The following is a 17,158-nucleotide window of genomic DNA, read 5'->3' on the forward strand; positions in this document are numbered from 1 at the left end:
ACTCTGATCACTAATGGTACTTGACCTCTAAACCTGTGCTTGATTTCTGATGCTATTGAAACACACTTATCTCTTACTCTCTTACCTATCTCTGAATTAACTTGACCTCTGAGTCATCCAGAATGACCTTGACCCCTTTCAAACCTTTAGTCTCCCAGATATTCTTCATTAACTCATACTTTGGTTCGTGACCTTAGACAGGGACTCTCAATTGGATCTTTGATCCTTTATCGCAGTGTTCCTGCTCTGGGGTCTCTGATCCTCATTCTAACCCTTGACCTTCTCCTAGATCAACATGCTAGTGCACTTCAAAGATGGTGAGGAAGAAGAAGATTGTCCTCTCCCTGAAGAGATTCGCTTGAATTTGCTTGAATTTCATGAAGACCTGCTGGCACACTGTGGTAAGAAAGGGCTCAGGAACCCTCCTTCCAAACTTCCTCTTGAGACCTCTCCTGAATTTTCCCTAACATTTCCTAATTTTAAACATCTATAGTATTGGTGCTATGTAACTGTTGTTTGGTTGGTTGGTTGAATGAATGAATGAATGAATGAATAGATGTATTTGTGAACAGATAGGTGATGAGTGGAATGATATAAATGTGTATTTGCATGGATGTGTATATGGATGGATGGCTATAGGCAGAGGAATGAGGGTGCAGAAATGGCTGGCTGGAGGGATGGGTGGATGACTGCCATTGTTGTTGATGAGAAGTCAGCTGACAATCTTACTGAGATTCCCCTACAATGTGTTATTTTTCTCCAGCTGGATTTCAAAATTTTCCCTTTGCCTTTGCCTTTAAACAATTTGAATATGATGCATCTAAGTATAGAGCTCTTTGAATTTGTTCTACTTGAAGTTTAATTTCTTGGATATGCAGGTTAATGTTTTTCATCAAATTTGGGATTTTTGGTCATATTTCTCCAAATATTTTTTCTGCCCTTTTCTCTTTTCTTCTTTTGGGATTCTTATTATAGGTATGCTGGATGGTGTCCTACAGGTCTCTGAGTCTCTGCTAGTTTTCCTTCCTTATTTTTCTGTTTTTCAGACTAAATAATCCCTATTGTCCTGCATTCAAGTTCACTGATTCTCTACGAGGTCAAATATGTGGTCATACCTCTCCAGTGATTTTAAAAAGATTTTATTTACTTATTTTCAGAGAGACGGGAAGGGAGGAAGAAAGAGATGGAGAGAAACATCAGTCATTTGCCTCTCACATGCCTCCAGCTGGGGACACGGTCTGCAACCCAGGCATTTGCCCTGACAAGGAAATGAACCAGCCACCTTTCCATTCACAGGCTGGGGCTGAATCCACTGAGCCATACCAGCCAGGGCTCTAGGGACTTTTAAAAAAATTCTTATTATACTTTTCAACTCCCAAATTTCTATATGGCTATTTTTTATATCACCTACCTCATTATTAATATTCACTATTTGATGAATCATTGTCATCATACTTCTATTTAATGCTTCAAACATGATTTTCTTTAGTTTTTTTTTAACATATTTATGGTAGCTGATTTAAAAGACAAATATTTCACCCAGGCCAGATAGCTCAGTTGTTTAGAGCATTGCTCCCATACACCAAGGTTGTGGGTTTGATTCCCAATCAGGGCATGTACAAGAATCAGCCAATGGGTCCATGGATAGGTGGATCAACAAATCGATGTTTCTCTATCTCCCTCCTTTTCTCTCTCTGAAATCAATAAATTAAAAAATTTAAATAAGCAAAATTCTACAAAATAAAAAGACAAATACAAATACTTCAAAGAATGAATAAATGAAAAAACATATGACAATTAAAGAAACAAATGAAAAACCCTGTGAATGCACACACGAGTGAATGTACAGGTGACGGATGAAAAAGTGAATGATGAAGCAGACAAATAAGTAAGCAGATGAGTGACACTCCCTCCTTCTTGACCACCTCCAGGAATTCAGCTGGTGGGGGAGGAGGAGGAACCAGAGGAAGAGGTCACCCTGGGCAGCCGTCTGATGAGCCTGTTGGAGAAAGTGCGGCTGGTGAAGAAGAAGGAGGAGAAACCTGAGGAGGAGCTGCCTGCTGAGGAGAGTAAACCCCGTAAGGACAGGGCCATTAGGGAGGGATCAGGGTGGGGCAGGACCCCTGTGCTTGGGGCGCCTTTGAGTCCAAGGCAGGCTATGAAGAGTAGCACAACTAGAGAGAAGGAGAGGAGGGCGAGGTGAGAGAGGAGGCACGCTGGAGGTGTGGCCCAAATACAGAGCTGCACGGTATGTGTGTTGGACCAGGGTGGCATGTGGCCCTCCAGAGCAGAGACATACATCCGTACATGACAGCTCCTGCACCACCATGGTTTCCATGTCCTCATGGTTTTGGTTTGCTTTTTAAATATATATATATTTTATTCACTTATTTTCAGAAAAAGGGGAAGGGAGAGAGAAAGAGAGGGAGAGAAACATCAGTGTGTGGCTGCCTCTCATGCACCCCCTGCTGGATACCTGGCCTGCAACCCAGGCATGTGCCCTGACTGGGAATCAAACTGGCAGCCCTTTGGTTCACAGGCTGGCACTCAATCCACTGAACCACACCAGCCAGGGCTGCTTTGCTTTTCTTTCTCAGTGACATGATTACCATGCTGGGAAGTTAGAAAAGCAGTTATAAGTGTTGGGCCAATGGGTCATCATGCAAACTATATATTAGTCCCATCTCACAAGGACAGAGTCCTTGATGTTAGTAAATGATTTAGTCTACAACATTCAGGAAATTTTTATTGGGCCAATTCTGAGCCAGGCTCTGTTGGCAGGACTGGGGAATACAGTTGGAGGGGAGAGTCAAGTCCCCACCCTCAAGGGGTTCAGAATATTATGACAAACACAAATATACATATATCATCATGTCAGGTGGTATGGATGCTAAGAAGAATGAGGTTGAGTGAGGGGAGAGGGAGAGACAAAGATGGAGGGTCAGAATCGGGGAGAGATGTGTGCAAAGGTCTAGAGAAGAATAACTGCTACAGAGGGAACAGCCAATGCAAAGGCCCTGAGGCAGGGACATGCTTGGTGTGTTTAGAGGTCAATGTGACTGGAGCAAAGTGAGCAGGGAGAGAAGGGCAGGAGACAAGGTTAGAAGCAATGGGCCAGAGTGTGGAAGGAAGGTAAGATTAACACATCACAGGTCATAAATTGACACTAACATTTAATGCCAGTGCCTGAAGGTTTCTTTTAACCCTGAGGCACAAGGCACATCTCTTCGTGTCTCCCAGAAATCCTGGGAAGGAAAAGCGTTGGGAGAGAAAGAGACAGAGTGATAGGGGGTAAGGGATGTAGGAGAGGAAAGGCCCAGGGAGATGGCTGGGGAAAATAAAAGAGTTGTTCTGACATCATTTTCAAATAATGCCAAACTGTTCACAGTTTGCGTTTGTTGACTCTTGTGATGAAAAGTTGGCAGTATTTTTATAGGACACATGTAATTGAGGCTTGTGTTTTCAGAGGTGCATAGCAAACTGTTTATAATAGTGCTCTGGTGTTCTCTAGCGATTCTGGTTTTTTCCTCTTGAAATGTGTAGGGGCCCTTATGGAAGGGGTATTAGAGTGAAGAGAATACAGAGGCTCTTGGTGCAATAGAAAAAAATCTGCCCAAATCCAAGCACTCCGGGCAGGTGGAACGGAGTGGTTAGTAACTGAGAAGCCACTGGAAAGAGAGGGCCCTTCTGCATTGTTTGAGCTCAAAGCTCTGGCCGGACAGAGTGTGCTGACGCTTGGGTCCCCCTCCCAGAGTCGCTGCAGGAGCTGGTGTCCCACACAGTGGTGCAGTGGGCCCAAGAGGACTTTGTGCAGAGCCCCGAGCTGGTACGGGCCATGTTCAGCCTCTTGCACCGGCAGTACGACGGGCTCGGGGAGCTGCTACGTGCCCTGCCCCGGGCGTACACCATCTCGCCATCTTCCATGGAGGACACCATGAGCCTGCTTGAGTGCCTCGGCCAGATCCGCTCGCTGCTCATTGTGCAGATGGGTCCCCAGGAGGAGAACCTCATGATCCAGAGCATTGGGTGAGGCACCATCCCCTCCTTGACTTTGCAAATCCCAGAGGAAAGGAGGGGAGCCTTCCTGGCTCCAGCTTGTTCCCTGGGTCATATCCTCTAGGTATAGTGATATCTCATTCCTCCACCTGTGTTTCATCCTTGGGGTGATATATTTCTTCTGGCAGCTAACTCAATCCCCTGAATAATGTCCTCTACCCTAACCTCTCCACCCACCCTCAGGGTAACAGCTCCTACTGACCTGTGACTCTTGGCACAAAGTTCACCCTGTTTGAGTTTCAATTTCCTCATCTCGTGCCTACCTCATGGAGTTCCTGTGTAGCCTTAGTGAACTCTTGGTCATAGCCATGGCAATGGCTACGTGAGTGTTAAGCACTCACTTAGTGTCAAATGCTTCATTTTCTCATTCAGCAAACATTTATTGAGCACCTACTATATGCCAAGCCCTTTCTAGGCACTTGGGGCTACAATGGGCAACATGATAAAGGTCTCCTCCCTAGGGGAGTCTACCTGGTAATGGCCCCCTCAAGGGTCTAGGGTCTAGGGGCTCTCTCTGGGCTTGGACCCCACCAAAGCATCCCACCTGTCCACAGAAACATCATGAACAACAAAGTTTTCTACCAGCACCCGAACCTGATGCGGGCACTGGGCATGCATGAGACAGTCATGGAGGTCATGGTGAATGTTCTCGGGGGTGGCGAATCCAAGGTAAGTGCCCTGCATGGGCCTGGGAACTCCAGAGGCAGGAGCTGCGGAGGCAGGCACTGGCCACTGACCCACCCTGCCCACCCCAGGAGATCCGCTTCCCTAAGATGGTGACAAGCTGCTGCCGCTTCCTCTGCTACTTCTGCCGCATTAGCCGTCAGAACCAGCGCTCCATGTTTGACCACCTGAGCTACCTGCTGGAGAACAGCGGAATTGGCCTGGGTGAGAATCCTGGAGCCTGGTGCTGCCCCCCCGGGGCCACTCCTGGTAGTCCACCCAGACCCGCCTCACTTTCTACTGGCTGGCTCCCTTATTCATTCAGCAAATACCCATCCTCAACCTGCCCTTGACCTGACCCTTTAATGGGTAGTGCTGGAGACACTCAGACAGCCCTGGGCTTGGCCCTCGAAGGGCTCATAGTGTGACAGGGAAGACAGACCCATCCCAGACAACAGCAGCCCAGAGTGGTCAGGCCTGGGATGGGGAAGAACAGGCCAGAAGAGGCACCTGACCCAGATTGGAAAAGGGTGGTCAGGAAGGGCTTCCCAGAAGAGGTAGGATAAACAGGAAAAAGACAGGTAGCTATGCACCTCCAAAGAGCATTCTCACCACCTTTCACCCCACAGGCATGCAGGGCTCCACACCCCTGGATGTGGCAGCTGCCTCTGTCATCGACAACAATGAGCTGGCCTTGGCTTTGCAGGAGCAGGATCTGGAGAAGGTGTGGAGGGGGGAATCTGTGGGCACCTGCTGATTCAGGACCCATTCTGAGGGGCTGTCCTGGATGGCCCGGGACCAAATTAGAAAGGGAATAATTTTCAGGGAAAGAACAGGATCCGGTCACTCACTGATGGGCTGAGGGCAAACCCATGCTCCCCTTTCCCCAGCTGTGTAGCCTTGGCACATTTCTTGGCCCTCTGTGCCCCTGCTTCTGCATGTAGTGCTGAAGGGTGTGGGCCCCAGAGTTCAGCAACTTAGATTTAACTCTCCCACTCCCTTGCTCTGGCCTTGGACAAATGACTTTAATTCTCCAGGCCTCTGACTCCTCATCTGCAGAATGAATATAATAATTAAAACAACATTGTAGAGTTGCTCAGAGGATTATATAAGTTAGTCTATGAAAGCACTTACAAAACAGTAAGCACTAACCTTTACCCACTATTATGTTTTACCCACTATTATTTACTTAACAAATATTTATTGAGCACCAACTATGTGTCAGGACCTGTCTGGGGTGTTAGGGGTATGGCAGTGATGGTGACAGTCAAAACTCCTTTCTGGTTGAATGTTCTAGTTGGGAGAATGGATAATAAACAAGATAAATAAGTAGAATATATGGTTTATTAGCTGGTGACGAGTGTTAGAGAGGAAGAAAGTGAGCAGGAGAGAAGTATCTAGTGTCAGAAGGGTGTCCAGGTTCAGACAAGAGTGGTCAGATACCGCCTCCCTGAAAAGTGACATTCAGGCAAAGCTCTGAAGGAGGTGAGGGGCCATGTACACATCAGGGGGAAGGTATTCCAGGCAGGGGAACAGCCAGTGCAAAGGTCATGAGGCAAGAGTGAACCTTATGAGTTTGAAGAAAACAAAGAGACCATTGGAGCAGAGGGAGCGAGGGGTGAGTGGTGGGAGGTGAGGGCAAGAGGTAAAATGGGCAGGTTGTGTGTTGAGTCGTGTGGGAGACAGTGAGGGTTCTGGATTTTACCCTGAGAGGAGCATTCTGAGCAGGGAAGGGACGTGACCAAACTCAGGCATTTGCAGGTTCTTTCTGATGGTGAGGGGGAGACAGATTGGGAAGAGTAGGGAGTCCCAGGTGGAAGCTGCACCCACGGCAGGTGGGAGATGAGGGTGGACGATGGATGAGTCATCTTTTGCTGAGGGCTCCAGAGACAATTAGCACATAGAGTGCCAGGGATCGGCAGGGCCCTGAGCCTTGTGGGGGAGGTAGTGTGGGTCTGGCCTCTGGCTGAGCCCTCCTCTGCCCCCAGGTGGTGTCCTACCTGGCTGGCTGTGGCCTCCAGAGTTGCCCGATGCTTCTGGCCAAAGGGTACCCAGACATCGGCTGGAACCCCTGTGGCGGTGAGCGCTACCTGGACTTCCTGCGCTTCGCTGTCTTCGTCAACGGTGAGGCAGATGGTGGCAGTGGTGGTGGGGGGAGGCCGGGGTCACTGGCCAAAGCCTCCCTCAGGTGGCCCACATCTTGAACCACTGGCCTGGCCTGAGCAAGAGGCAGGGTCTGGGCATGAACCCTTGAGGTACGGGGTCCAAGGCCACCTGGGGAGGGGCCCTGGGCTCATGAGGTCTCCTGACCCCACCGGAGCCACCAGGTGAGAGCGTAGAGGAGAATGCCAACGTGGTGGTTCGGCTGCTCATCCGCAAGCCAGAGTGCTTCGGGCCAGCCCTGCGGGGCGAGGGAGGCTCGGGACTGCTGGCTGCCATCGAAGAGGCCATCCGTATCTCTGAGGACCCTGCGAGGGATGGCCCAGGTGTCCGCAGGGACCGGCGGCGTGAGCAGTGAGTCTCCCACCCACTCTTCAGCAGAACAGCCTGCCCTCCTGTGTCCCTTGCTGCCCCCCTACACCACCCATCTTCCCCTGCAGCTTCGGGGAGGAGCCCCCAGAGGAAAACCGGGTACACCTGGGACACGCCATCATGTCCTTCTATGCTGCCTTGATCGATCTGCTTGGACGCTGTGCACCAGAGATGCATGTGAGAACCAAAGAACGAGGGTGGAGGCCTGCATGGCCAACCCTAAACTTCTTCACTCAGGCATTCAAGAACATTGATCCTGGGTTAGGCAATGCTGGGACAAACCAGTGATCAAAACAGCCCCAGGTCCCACTCTCCCAGAGCTCCCTGTCCACTGGGGGCGGGGTGGGGGGTGGGAACCAGGCAGTGAGAGTAGGGGTGGTCAAGGCTGCAGTGGAGACGCACAGGCAGGGGTTGGGGCTGTGTGGATCCTAGAGTTAGCCGCACGAGACGGAGTTCTGCTCTACCTGCCAGTGGGTCAGGAAGGGATAGAATGGTGCATGGGTTTCCCAGTGACGTGCCCATCTCCCCCACGCAGCTAATCCAAGCAGGCAAGGGCGAGGCCCTGCGGATCCGTGCCATCCTGCGCTCTCTCGTGCCCCTGGAGGACCTCGTGGGCATCATCAGCCTCCCCCTGCAGATCCCCACCCTGGGCAAAGGTTTGAGGTGGTGGGACTCCCCACCCTGGGCAAAGGTTTGAGGTGGTGGGAGCGATGATGGACAGGGTGTGTCTGTTGGGGATCCCTGACTCCCTGTGTCCTGGCCTACAGATGGGGCTTTGGTGCAGCCAAAGATGTCAGCATCCTTTGTACCAGACCACAAGGCATCCATGGTGCTCTTCCTGGACCGTGTGTATGGCATCGAGAACCAGGACTTCTTGCTGCATGTGCTGGATGTGGGATTCTTGCCTGACATGAGGGCAGCTGCCTCACTGGACACGGTGAGCAACCTGGCCACCCTCCCAACTTCCAAAGAGGGAATAGATGTTCTGAAGTTGTGTATGTGTCCTGACCCTCCCTCCCCCACCACTAAGAGAGAAAACAAAAACCAAGAACTACTGAGTTCTGGGAAAGGGGAGGTGGAAGTCTCCAATACCTCAAGTGAAGATCATAAGAAGTAATCATTCTCAGTGATGGCTCAGCACCACGCAGACACAAAGACCTGTGCACAACACCAACACTAATTACCGAAGGTGACACGGCCAAATAAGATGAGAACTGACAACTGACCACTAGTTTGGCTGGACGGAGGCCACAGGTGACCTTGACAAGCAGGTTCAGTGAGGTGATGGGCCCAAAGCCTTACTGGAGAGCATTTAAGGAGCCTGGGAGGTGAGGTATGGATGGGTGACAGTGAGTGTTAAGTCTTTACACAAGTTGGTGACAAAGGAGGCACAGGAATGGCAATGTGCTGCAGGGGTGATCGTGGTCAAAAGAAGGATCTTTGTAAGATGAGAGAAATGACTGTTGGCCATTAACTGAGAAGGAACACATTTGAATCTCTAACCATCAGCTTATCAGAAATATGGGGCAGAGGAACAAGCTCGCTGATACCACCTTGGAAGCAACCCATCCAAAGCCAAAATGTAGGAAATTCCACTGGACCAATGACCTAGTTTCTTCAGCAAATAAATAACATTAATAGTGGGGAGGAAAAGGGACCATTACAGGTGGAAAGACCTAAGAGACCTTCAGCTAAATATGTGTAGTATGTTAACCTTCCTGCGGCCCTGACCCAAACAATCTCAGCTAAACACAAAGCAACTCTTGAGACAGTTGGAGAAAGTATGAATATTAAGATGTTAATTTTGTGAGGCGTGATAATGGCAGCATGGAATGTTAAATACAAGTAGGTGCCTGAATGGAGATACATATCTAAGTATCTTTGGGCAAAATGGTATGTGGCTGGGGTTGCATGAAACTATCACAGGAAAAAGGTGGGGTTAGAGAAAACAAACATGCAGGAGGTGGAAACTGCAGAGCAGTCTCACCTGGGTTATGAAGGATCATTAATTGGGCTCTCCGCTTTTGTGCGTGTTTAAAAGTTTGCATAGTCGGGAACAATAAGGGAGTAGAGACCAGGGGAGTGGGTTTGGGGGAAAGATCAGAAGCTTGGGTCATTTGCTCAGAGTTGTGCAGCTCAAGTGCCAGGGCAACCCCAGGAGCCAGCAGAGGACCTGATGTCCCCACTCTGCGCCCCAGGCCACTTTCAGCACCACGGAGATGGCGCTGGCGCTGAACCGCTACCTATGCCTGGCAGTGATGCCGCTCATCACCAAGTGTGCGCCACTCTTTGCGGGAACTGAGCACCGTGCCATCATGGTGGACTCCATGCTTCACACGGTGTACCGCCTGTCCCGCGGCCGCTCACTCACGAAGGCACAGCGCGACGTCATCGAGGACTGCCTCATGTCTCTCTGCAGGTGTGGCGGGATCGCGGGCGGGGCCGGGGCAGGGGGTTGGGACTGGCGTCGAGGCGAGAGCTCACCACTGTCTTCGCAGGTACATCCGCCCGTCCATGCTGCAGCACCTGCTGCGGCGCCTGGTGTTCGACGTTCCCATTCTTAATGAATTCGCCAAGATGCCACTCAAGGTGAGGGCAGGCTCTTTTTAGCGCTCTCATTTCCGTGCTCCGCCCATCCGCTTACTCTGCCCTGGGGCTCATTTGTATCAGTATCCCCCAGGCCAGTTAAACTGGAAATAGGAGGCCATTCTTTAGCGTTCTCATTTGCATACTGGGATTCCCAGGATATTCACTTTGCACCATTGGTGCCTCAAACACTCTCTAATTAGCATTTCATTTGCCTAACAGTGAGCCAGCCCACACATAAATTAACTATATTTGCATGGGCACACCACTTTTCCTAATTAGTATGCTTATTCTCATGCCCAGACCACCAGCCTTCTACTATTCAAATGAATACATTTATTTGAATAAACAGTACCACGGCTATTCTGAATATTTGCACACTGTCTATATTATTTTTATTTGCATGCTAATTTCCATAAGGAGATACCTCCAACTCAGATATCTTGACTATTTTGCATAATACATCTAAAACAGCCCATTTCAAATTTGCATATTAAATGCCTAGGCTCTCTTTCTAATTACCATATATTTGTATGAGGTGCTGCTTATGTTTCTACTTATCATGATAATTTACATAAGAGCAAAGCACTGCATCCATATGCCCATTTACTCACAACCTATTTGTGGATTAATATTAGCATGCTTATTTGTGCAAAGCAACACGAGACAAATCTAGCTCTGGTTTAAGGCCCACCGTCACTCTAAATTAGAATGCTAAATTTGCATAATAAACTGTCTAGTTCCACTCCTCAATAAGCATATTATTTCCTTATTAGCATACATTTGCATAATCCACACTCCTTCATACCAGCCAAGGGCTGGGAGCCCTGGGCCCTCCAGGACTTTCTTCTGCCTGCCAACCACATCCGCCCCTCTCATTTGCATGTCCCCCTCTTGCTCCCACCAGCTCCTCACCAACCACTATGAGCGCTGTTGGAAGTACTACTGCCTGCCCACAGGCTGGGCCAACTTCGGCATCACCTCAGAGGAAGAGCTACACCTCACAAGGAAACTCTTCTGGGGCATCTTTGATTCACTGGCCCACAAGGTCTGGGCACCCAGGGACCCTGAAAGGAACCTGTTTAAAGGGTTTGAGGGATGAAATTCAGAATGGAATCCCCAAATGTGGGGCTCAGGGAGGGACGCGACTCTGCAGGTTTGGATTAGAGAGAACCTGTGAGTTGGATCCCTGGTTTGGGTGTCATGGAAGAGAGGATGGGCCTCTCATCTGGGCACTTGGAGAAGGTGACATAGGGTAGATTGAGGGGCCAGATGGAGTTGAGGTTTGGGCTTCAGAAGAGGGACCATAATCCATGGTCTGTGGGCTCAGGGAGAAGAGTGGCTGATGGGCAGGGTGACTTCGAAGTCCTCGGGCTCCAGGAACAGCAGGCTCAGCCAGGCCTGCAGTGACGCCCTGTCCCATGCATCCCCAGAAATATGACGCAGAGCTGTATCGAATAGCAATGCCTTGTCTGTGCGCCATCGCGGGGGCCCTGCCCCCTGACTATGTGGATGCCTCGTACTCATCCAAGGCTGAGAAAAAGGCGACGGTGGATGCTGAAGGCAACTTTGACCCTCGGCCTGTGGAGACCCTCAAGTGAGGCCTAGGGGCAGGAGAGGGTGGGACCTGGAGGGGAGGGAAGGAGAAGGTGACTGTCAGAGATGGAAGGGGCTAGTCCCCATCATCCACTGGCCCTATCCACCCCAACAGCGTGATCATCCCAGAGAAGCTGGACTCCTTCATTAACAAGTTCGCAGAGTACACGCATGAGAAGTGGGCCTTCGACAAGGTTGGCATCAGGGCCCACCCCTCCTCAGGAGCCCCTCCCCCACCAGCCTTCCTAAAAACCCCAGCTTTTCCTCAGAGAGACCCTTAACTCTTCTTGAGACAGCCTCCTCTGAAGCCCTCATCCCTCCAGGGTTCCTCTCTGTGTGCCCCAAGCTGCTGTCTACACTTCATCCTGCCCCCACCCTCAGCTCTGCAGTGACACAGCCTCCACCTGTTCTCTTTTCATCTCCAGATCCAGAACAACTGGTCCTATGGGGAGAACATAGATGAGGAACTGAAGACCCACCCCATGCTGAGGCCCTATAAGACCTTCTCAGAGAAGGTGACCAAGCCCTGGGGCCCAGTGTTGGGGGTCCAGAATGAAACCTCCAAATTTGGAGGTTCAGGGAGGAGTGAGTCTGCTTCATAGTCTTGGATCTAACTAGATTTCCCTCCATGGACTGTGCCTTTCCTTGAACTTGGTTGCATCTCCTAGACCCAGGACTCCTAGTGTTCTTCCTAAAGGGTTGGTCTGGGTTGGATTCCTTGGCCATACTTAACTTCCCTGACTCTTGTGCATAAGATGAGACAATGGGAGTTTGTTAGGGAGGCTCTATAAAGGGCAGGGAAGAGACCTGGGTTCAAATTTGACTAGACCACTGCCTTGCCACGTGCTGGGAGATTTCCCCTTTTTAGGACACTGGAAGCCAGGGAGGCTGAGCCAGGGTCTCCTACCTCCACCTGCTTGTCACCCCATTCCAACTCTACTCCCTCCTGTCAACCCCAGGACAAAGAGATTTACCGCTGGCCCATCAAGGAGTCCCTAAAGGCCATGATTGCCTGGGAATGGACCATAGAGAAGGCCAGGGAGGGTGAGGAGGAGAAGACCGAGAAGAAAAAAACTCGGAAGATCTCCCAAAGTGCCCAGGTGGGGGAGAGATCCGGGTGGAGGGGTGGCGTCATGAAGGGCTGGTGGGTGGCTAGAATAAGGGGTGGGAACAGGAGAGGGTGGGGCCAGGCTGGAGGTGGCGTCAGGCGAAGGAGGAAGGCCAGAAGAGGGGGGCAAGAGAAGGCCCAGAGATCAGGGAAGGAGAAAGCATAAGTCTGAAGAACTACAAAGGGCAGAGGAGAGAGGAGGGGATGGCTGAGACAGGGCCTTAAGGAGAAGGTGCAGAGCAGGGGTCCAGAGCCAAGTGAGGGGGGTAGATTGGGTTGGGGCCTGGGTTCTTGCTCACCCATCAAGCTCACCATCTCTCTTGTCCTCCCAGACCTATGATCCAAGAGAAGGCTACAACCCCCAACCCCCCGATCTCAGCGGAGTTACCCTGTCCCGGGAGCTGCAGGTGAGACCTCAGATCTCTATTTGGGAGCATGGTGGTTTCTGTTGGGGTCAGGGAGGACATCCTCTGAATCTCAGCCTTGACTCTCTGCATCCACCCCCAGGCCATGGCAGAACAACTGGCGGAGAATTACCACAACACTTGGGGGAGGAAGAAGAAGCAGGAGCTGGAGGCCAAGGGTGAGGGTGCCCATCAGACCCCCACACAGACCACCCTTCTCCGTGACCTCCTAGTCATTGGCTCTGGAATCAAAAGGGCCTACATTAGAGTTGTGTGGCTTTCACCTTCAACAATTGATTTTACCCCCCTAAACCTTTGTTTTTGTGTTTGTACAGTGGGGATAATAGCATTTACCGCAGGATTGTGATGAGGCTGTGATGAGCATTGGAAAGCAACATTTTGCTTATTCTTCCCTCTGTCTTTATTACTAAAATTATATAAGCCTTCAACTGTAGGAACCACTTCAGTGAGAGTGGCCTGGGTCCCTCCCAGCCCCCTGATTTCTGGTCTTTTGCTGCCCCAGGTGGTGGGACCCATCCCCTGCTGGTCCCCTATGACACGCTCACGGCCAAGGAGAAGGCACGAGATCGAGAGAAGGCCCAGGAGCTGCTGAAGTTCCTGCAGATGAATGGCTATGCAGTCACCAGGTAGGTGGGCTGGGAGCCAGACCAGGGAGCAGCTGGGGACGGGGGCAGAAGACACAGGACAGCTGCTGGAAGAACTGAGGCCAGGGTAGGGGAGGCAGAAGAAGCCTAAAAGGAGGAAGCTAACAGGGCGAGGACTGGAGAGTGGGGGTGGAGCCAGAGTTAGGGAAAGGTTAAGGGTGTGGGGTCTGGGGAAAAGGGGGCAGGCCTGTCTAGGAAGGAGCCAGGAACTCCAGAAGCAGGGCCTTAGGGAGCAGAGTCGGATCTAGAGAAGGATGGGAAGCAGGGCGTTTGCATCTGGGCTGACGCTTTCCTCCACCCCTCCGTGCAGAGGCCTCAAGGACATGGAGCTGGACACGTCTTCCATTGAGAAACGGTTCGCCTTTGGCTTCCTACAGCAGTTGCTGCGCTGGATGGACATTTCCCAGGAGTTTATCGCCCACCTGGGTATGGAGAAGTCCCTCCCTGATGCCTACCCTACCTAAGACCCAGGTCACGCATGTCTCCTTCCTCCCTCATCTAATTACGGTGCCAGACAGTGTTCTGGGTGTTGAGAATAAGCAGTGGACAGGACAGACAAAGATCCCTGTCCTGGATTCAGACAATTAATGTCAGAAATAACTAAATCACTTCTCGAGTTAGAAAGTGGTTAGTGTTATGGGAAAAAGAATACGCTAGAGCCAGCTAAGGAGTGCGGGAAGGGGACTATTCTGGAAAGACCTTGAAGGAGCCTGAGAGGGGCCGTGTGGACGTGTGGGGAGAGTATTCCAGGTAGAGGAACAGCCGTGTGAAGGCTCTGAGAGGTTCTTGCTGTGAATATTCGGCCGTGTGGCTGCAGCAGAGTGACCGAGGGGGAGAGTGAGAGGAAACGGCGTCAGAGGGGTGACAGGGCAGCTCACGACCAGTCTCTTAAATGTATTTAGAGCTCACGTTTATTTCAAAGTTTAATACTAGAATTGTTTTGGGTCTTTAATACAAGTTTGGTGATGGTTTTTGATGAGAAGTATGCCATAGGAACTTCATTCTTGTTTATTGCCATTAGCCTGTAGTCAAACGGGTTCCCTTATACTCTCCTACATTGTTTCACTTTGAGTTGCAGTTCCCAAGAATCTGCAGAGACGCTAAGTGAGACTTTATTGTGTACAGGCCTCCGAGGTAGAAGGAGACAGTGCAAGGACGTTTCGCACAGTGCCAAGGCATAGCAAGGGTACAATTATTGGAGTCAGTACTATTATTTTAATAGCATTAATTATTACTATCACCATTATTATTGTTTGAAATTTATTTCCATTTTAAAATGAACAGTGTTGACTTCTTGTTTCATTTGGTTCATTAATCATTTATCCCAAATTTACTGTGCCAGGTATTGACGTTCAGGTAGAAAAGAGCTTGTGATAGGAGAGGAAGGGGATGTTTCAGGGCCTTACCCCAGCCCAGTTTGTCCTCTTCCCCACTGTCAGCCTCAGGAAGTGTTTGATCAAGGAGTTAAGACAGCAGTTAGGTTGGAGAGAGAGGTTTATCTCAAAGCCAACAAAGTGACTTCCTGTCAAGAATTTATCTCCTACCCTGGCTGGTGTGGCTCAGTAGATTGAGCACCGGCCTGTGAACCAAAGGGTCACCAGTTTGGTTTCCCACCAGGGCACATGCCTGGGTTGCAGGACAAGTCTCCAGTTGGGGGTGTGCAAGAAGCAACCAATAGATGTTTCTCTCACACACCAGTGTTTCTCTCCCTTTCTCCCTCCCTTCTCCATTCTCTAAATAAATAAATAAAATCTTTTAAAAATATTTTTAAAAGTTGAAAACAAACTATCTCCCATCAATCCTAACTCTGCCCCATCAAAATACCCTAAGTGCCCTAGCCTTGAACTCACCATGACCCATATTTGCCCTCCCCACACCACCAGAGGCTGTGGTCAGCAGTGGACGAGTAGAAAAGTCCCCACATGAACAGGAGATTAAATTCTTTGCCAAGGTGAGAGGTGGGCTCAGTAACTGGGGACTGGGTGGGCTCTTCCCGCCCTTGAGTCAGTCACACTCATCTCTTCTTCTTCACCCCAGATCCTGCTCCCTTTGATCAACCAGTACTTCACCAACCACTGCCTGTACTTCCTGTCCACACCGGCCAAAGTGCTGGGCAGTGGTGGCCATGCCTCCAATAAAGAGAAGGAAATGATCACCAGGTAGGCTGTCCTATGACCTCTGACCCAGTCCCCTGACCTCAGGGCAAGGTCCAAATTCTGGAACTTATACTCCCACCTTGGACCTTAGGGGCTCTGTCCGGGGTGCTGGGCACTGACCAACTCTACCTGCAGGAGCAATTAAAGGGCTAAGGTGACCAACTGCCCTGGTGTGTCTGGGACTTTCAGGCAGACTGGGATGAATCGTTTGCCCTGTCAGAAAGGCAAACCAGCCTCCCCTACCACCAACATGACAGTTACTGCCTACGGCTTTCAAGCTTACTCATCTCTCTACCCCTCCCCACCCCTCTTGTCTCCTTCCTTTTCTTCCCCATCATCCTACCTCCTCCTGGCTCCATCTCTGTCCCTCTTTCCCTGTTTCCACCTCCTCTAATTGTGTCACCACTGCCCTTGGCCCCTTGGAGTCCTCACGTCCTGTGTCCCCTCCCTGTCCTTCTCTTTCTTTCTCTGTCATCAGCCTCTTCTGCAAGCTTGCTGCTCTTGTCCGTCACCGAGTCTCTCTCTTTGGTAAGTAACTCTGCTCCTGAGCCCTTCTTCTTAATCTTCTCTCTCTTCCCCTCATTACCAACCCCACCCTGAGGAACTATGGCCCAGGTTCATGCCTTGACTTGAATAACCTCTACTGTGTTCTTCCCCTGGACCAGACATGGACTGGGTAGGCCTAAGGACAGGGCAGTGACTGGGACAGTCCTAGGCCCTACCCTCATGGGGCTCCCAGGCCCCGGGGGGTGGACAGATTCATAACCTGACAGTGAGGGCCTGCGGGGTCAGGGCTGGAATGGGGGAGGGTCAGGGCCTTCATGGGGAAGAACAGGGGCATATGGGAGGCTGGGTGGGAGGAGGGAGAGATCCTGTCAGGTGGATATAGAAGGAGGTACTGTCTTGTAGTCTTTCCTTCATACAGGCCCATCTTCCTCCCTCAGGGACAGATGCCCCAGCTGTGGTCAACTGTCTTCACATCCTGGCACGCTCCCTGGATGCCAGGTAGGGTCACTGGTCATGGTGCCCACTCCTAGATCCTCCAAAGTCTAAACTTTTGTATTCTACAACTGGGGTGCCTTCCACTTCCCCCCTAGGACGGTGATGAAGTCAGGCCCTGAGATCGTGAAGGCTGGCCTCCGTTCCTTCTTTGAGAGTGCCTCAGAGGACATCGAGAAGATGGTGGAGAACCTGCGTCTAGGCAAGGTGTCACAGGCGCGCACGCAGGTGAAGGGCGTAGGCCAGAACCTCACCTACACCACCGTGGCCCTGCTGCCTGTCCTCACCACCCTCTTCCAGCACATCGCCCAGCACCAGTTCGGAGATGATGTCATCTGTAAGGACTCCTGACCCCAAGGGCAGGGGTCGGGGGTGGGGGTCACCCATCCCTGT

At 50.9% G+C, this 17,158-nt stretch overlaps 1 protein-coding gene across 4 annotated transcripts in view; it reads left to right on the top strand.

Annotated features, from left to right (window-relative positions):
- RYR1 (ryanodine receptor 1) overlaps positions 1-17,158 on the top strand; it is a 114,978-nt gene that overhangs the window by 41,731 nt on the left and 56,089 nt on the right. For all 4 annotated transcript variants that reach the window (XM_036013113.1, XM_036013114.1, XM_028529421.2 and 1 more), the window contains 27 exons: positions 290-401; positions 1,932-2,078; positions 3,753-4,026; positions 4,611-4,725; positions 4,812-4,944; positions 5,349-5,443; positions 6,708-6,843; positions 7,047-7,233; positions 7,320-7,428; positions 7,787-7,907; positions 8,019-8,188; positions 9,450-9,670; positions 9,750-9,840; positions 10,745-10,885; positions 11,271-11,434; positions 11,549-11,627; positions 11,859-11,948; positions 12,393-12,533; positions 12,874-12,948; positions 13,049-13,124; positions 13,469-13,592; positions 13,921-14,036; positions 15,494-15,561; positions 15,648-15,769; positions 16,245-16,294; positions 16,711-16,771; positions 16,864-17,102. In XM_036013113.1, coding sequence (XP_035869006.1) covers positions 290-401; positions 1,932-2,078; positions 3,753-4,026; positions 4,611-4,725; positions 4,812-4,944; positions 5,349-5,443; positions 6,708-6,843; positions 7,047-7,233; positions 7,320-7,428; positions 7,787-7,907; positions 8,019-8,188; positions 9,450-9,670; positions 9,750-9,840; positions 10,745-10,885; positions 11,271-11,434; positions 11,549-11,627; positions 11,859-11,948; positions 12,393-12,533; positions 12,874-12,948; positions 13,049-13,124; positions 13,469-13,592; positions 13,921-14,036; positions 15,494-15,561; positions 15,648-15,769; positions 16,245-16,294; positions 16,711-16,771; positions 16,864-17,102 — 3,457 coding nt within the window. The remainder of the gene's footprint in view (positions 1-289; positions 402-1,931; positions 2,079-3,752; positions 4,027-4,610; positions 4,726-4,811; positions 4,945-5,348; positions 5,444-6,707; positions 6,844-7,046; positions 7,234-7,319; positions 7,429-7,786; positions 7,908-8,018; positions 8,189-9,449; positions 9,671-9,749; positions 9,841-10,744; positions 10,886-11,270; positions 11,435-11,548; positions 11,628-11,858; positions 11,949-12,392; positions 12,534-12,873; positions 12,949-13,048; positions 13,125-13,468; positions 13,593-13,920; positions 14,037-15,493; positions 15,562-15,647; positions 15,770-16,244; positions 16,295-16,710; positions 16,772-16,863; positions 17,103-17,158) is intronic.

This window comes from Phyllostomus discolor, chromosome 12, assembly GCF_004126475.2.
Source record: "Phyllostomus discolor isolate MPI-MPIP mPhyDis1 chromosome 12, mPhyDis1.pri.v3, whole genome shotgun sequence".
Lineage (NCBI taxonomy): Eukaryota > Metazoa > Chordata > Mammalia > Chiroptera > Phyllostomidae > Phyllostomus > Phyllostomus discolor.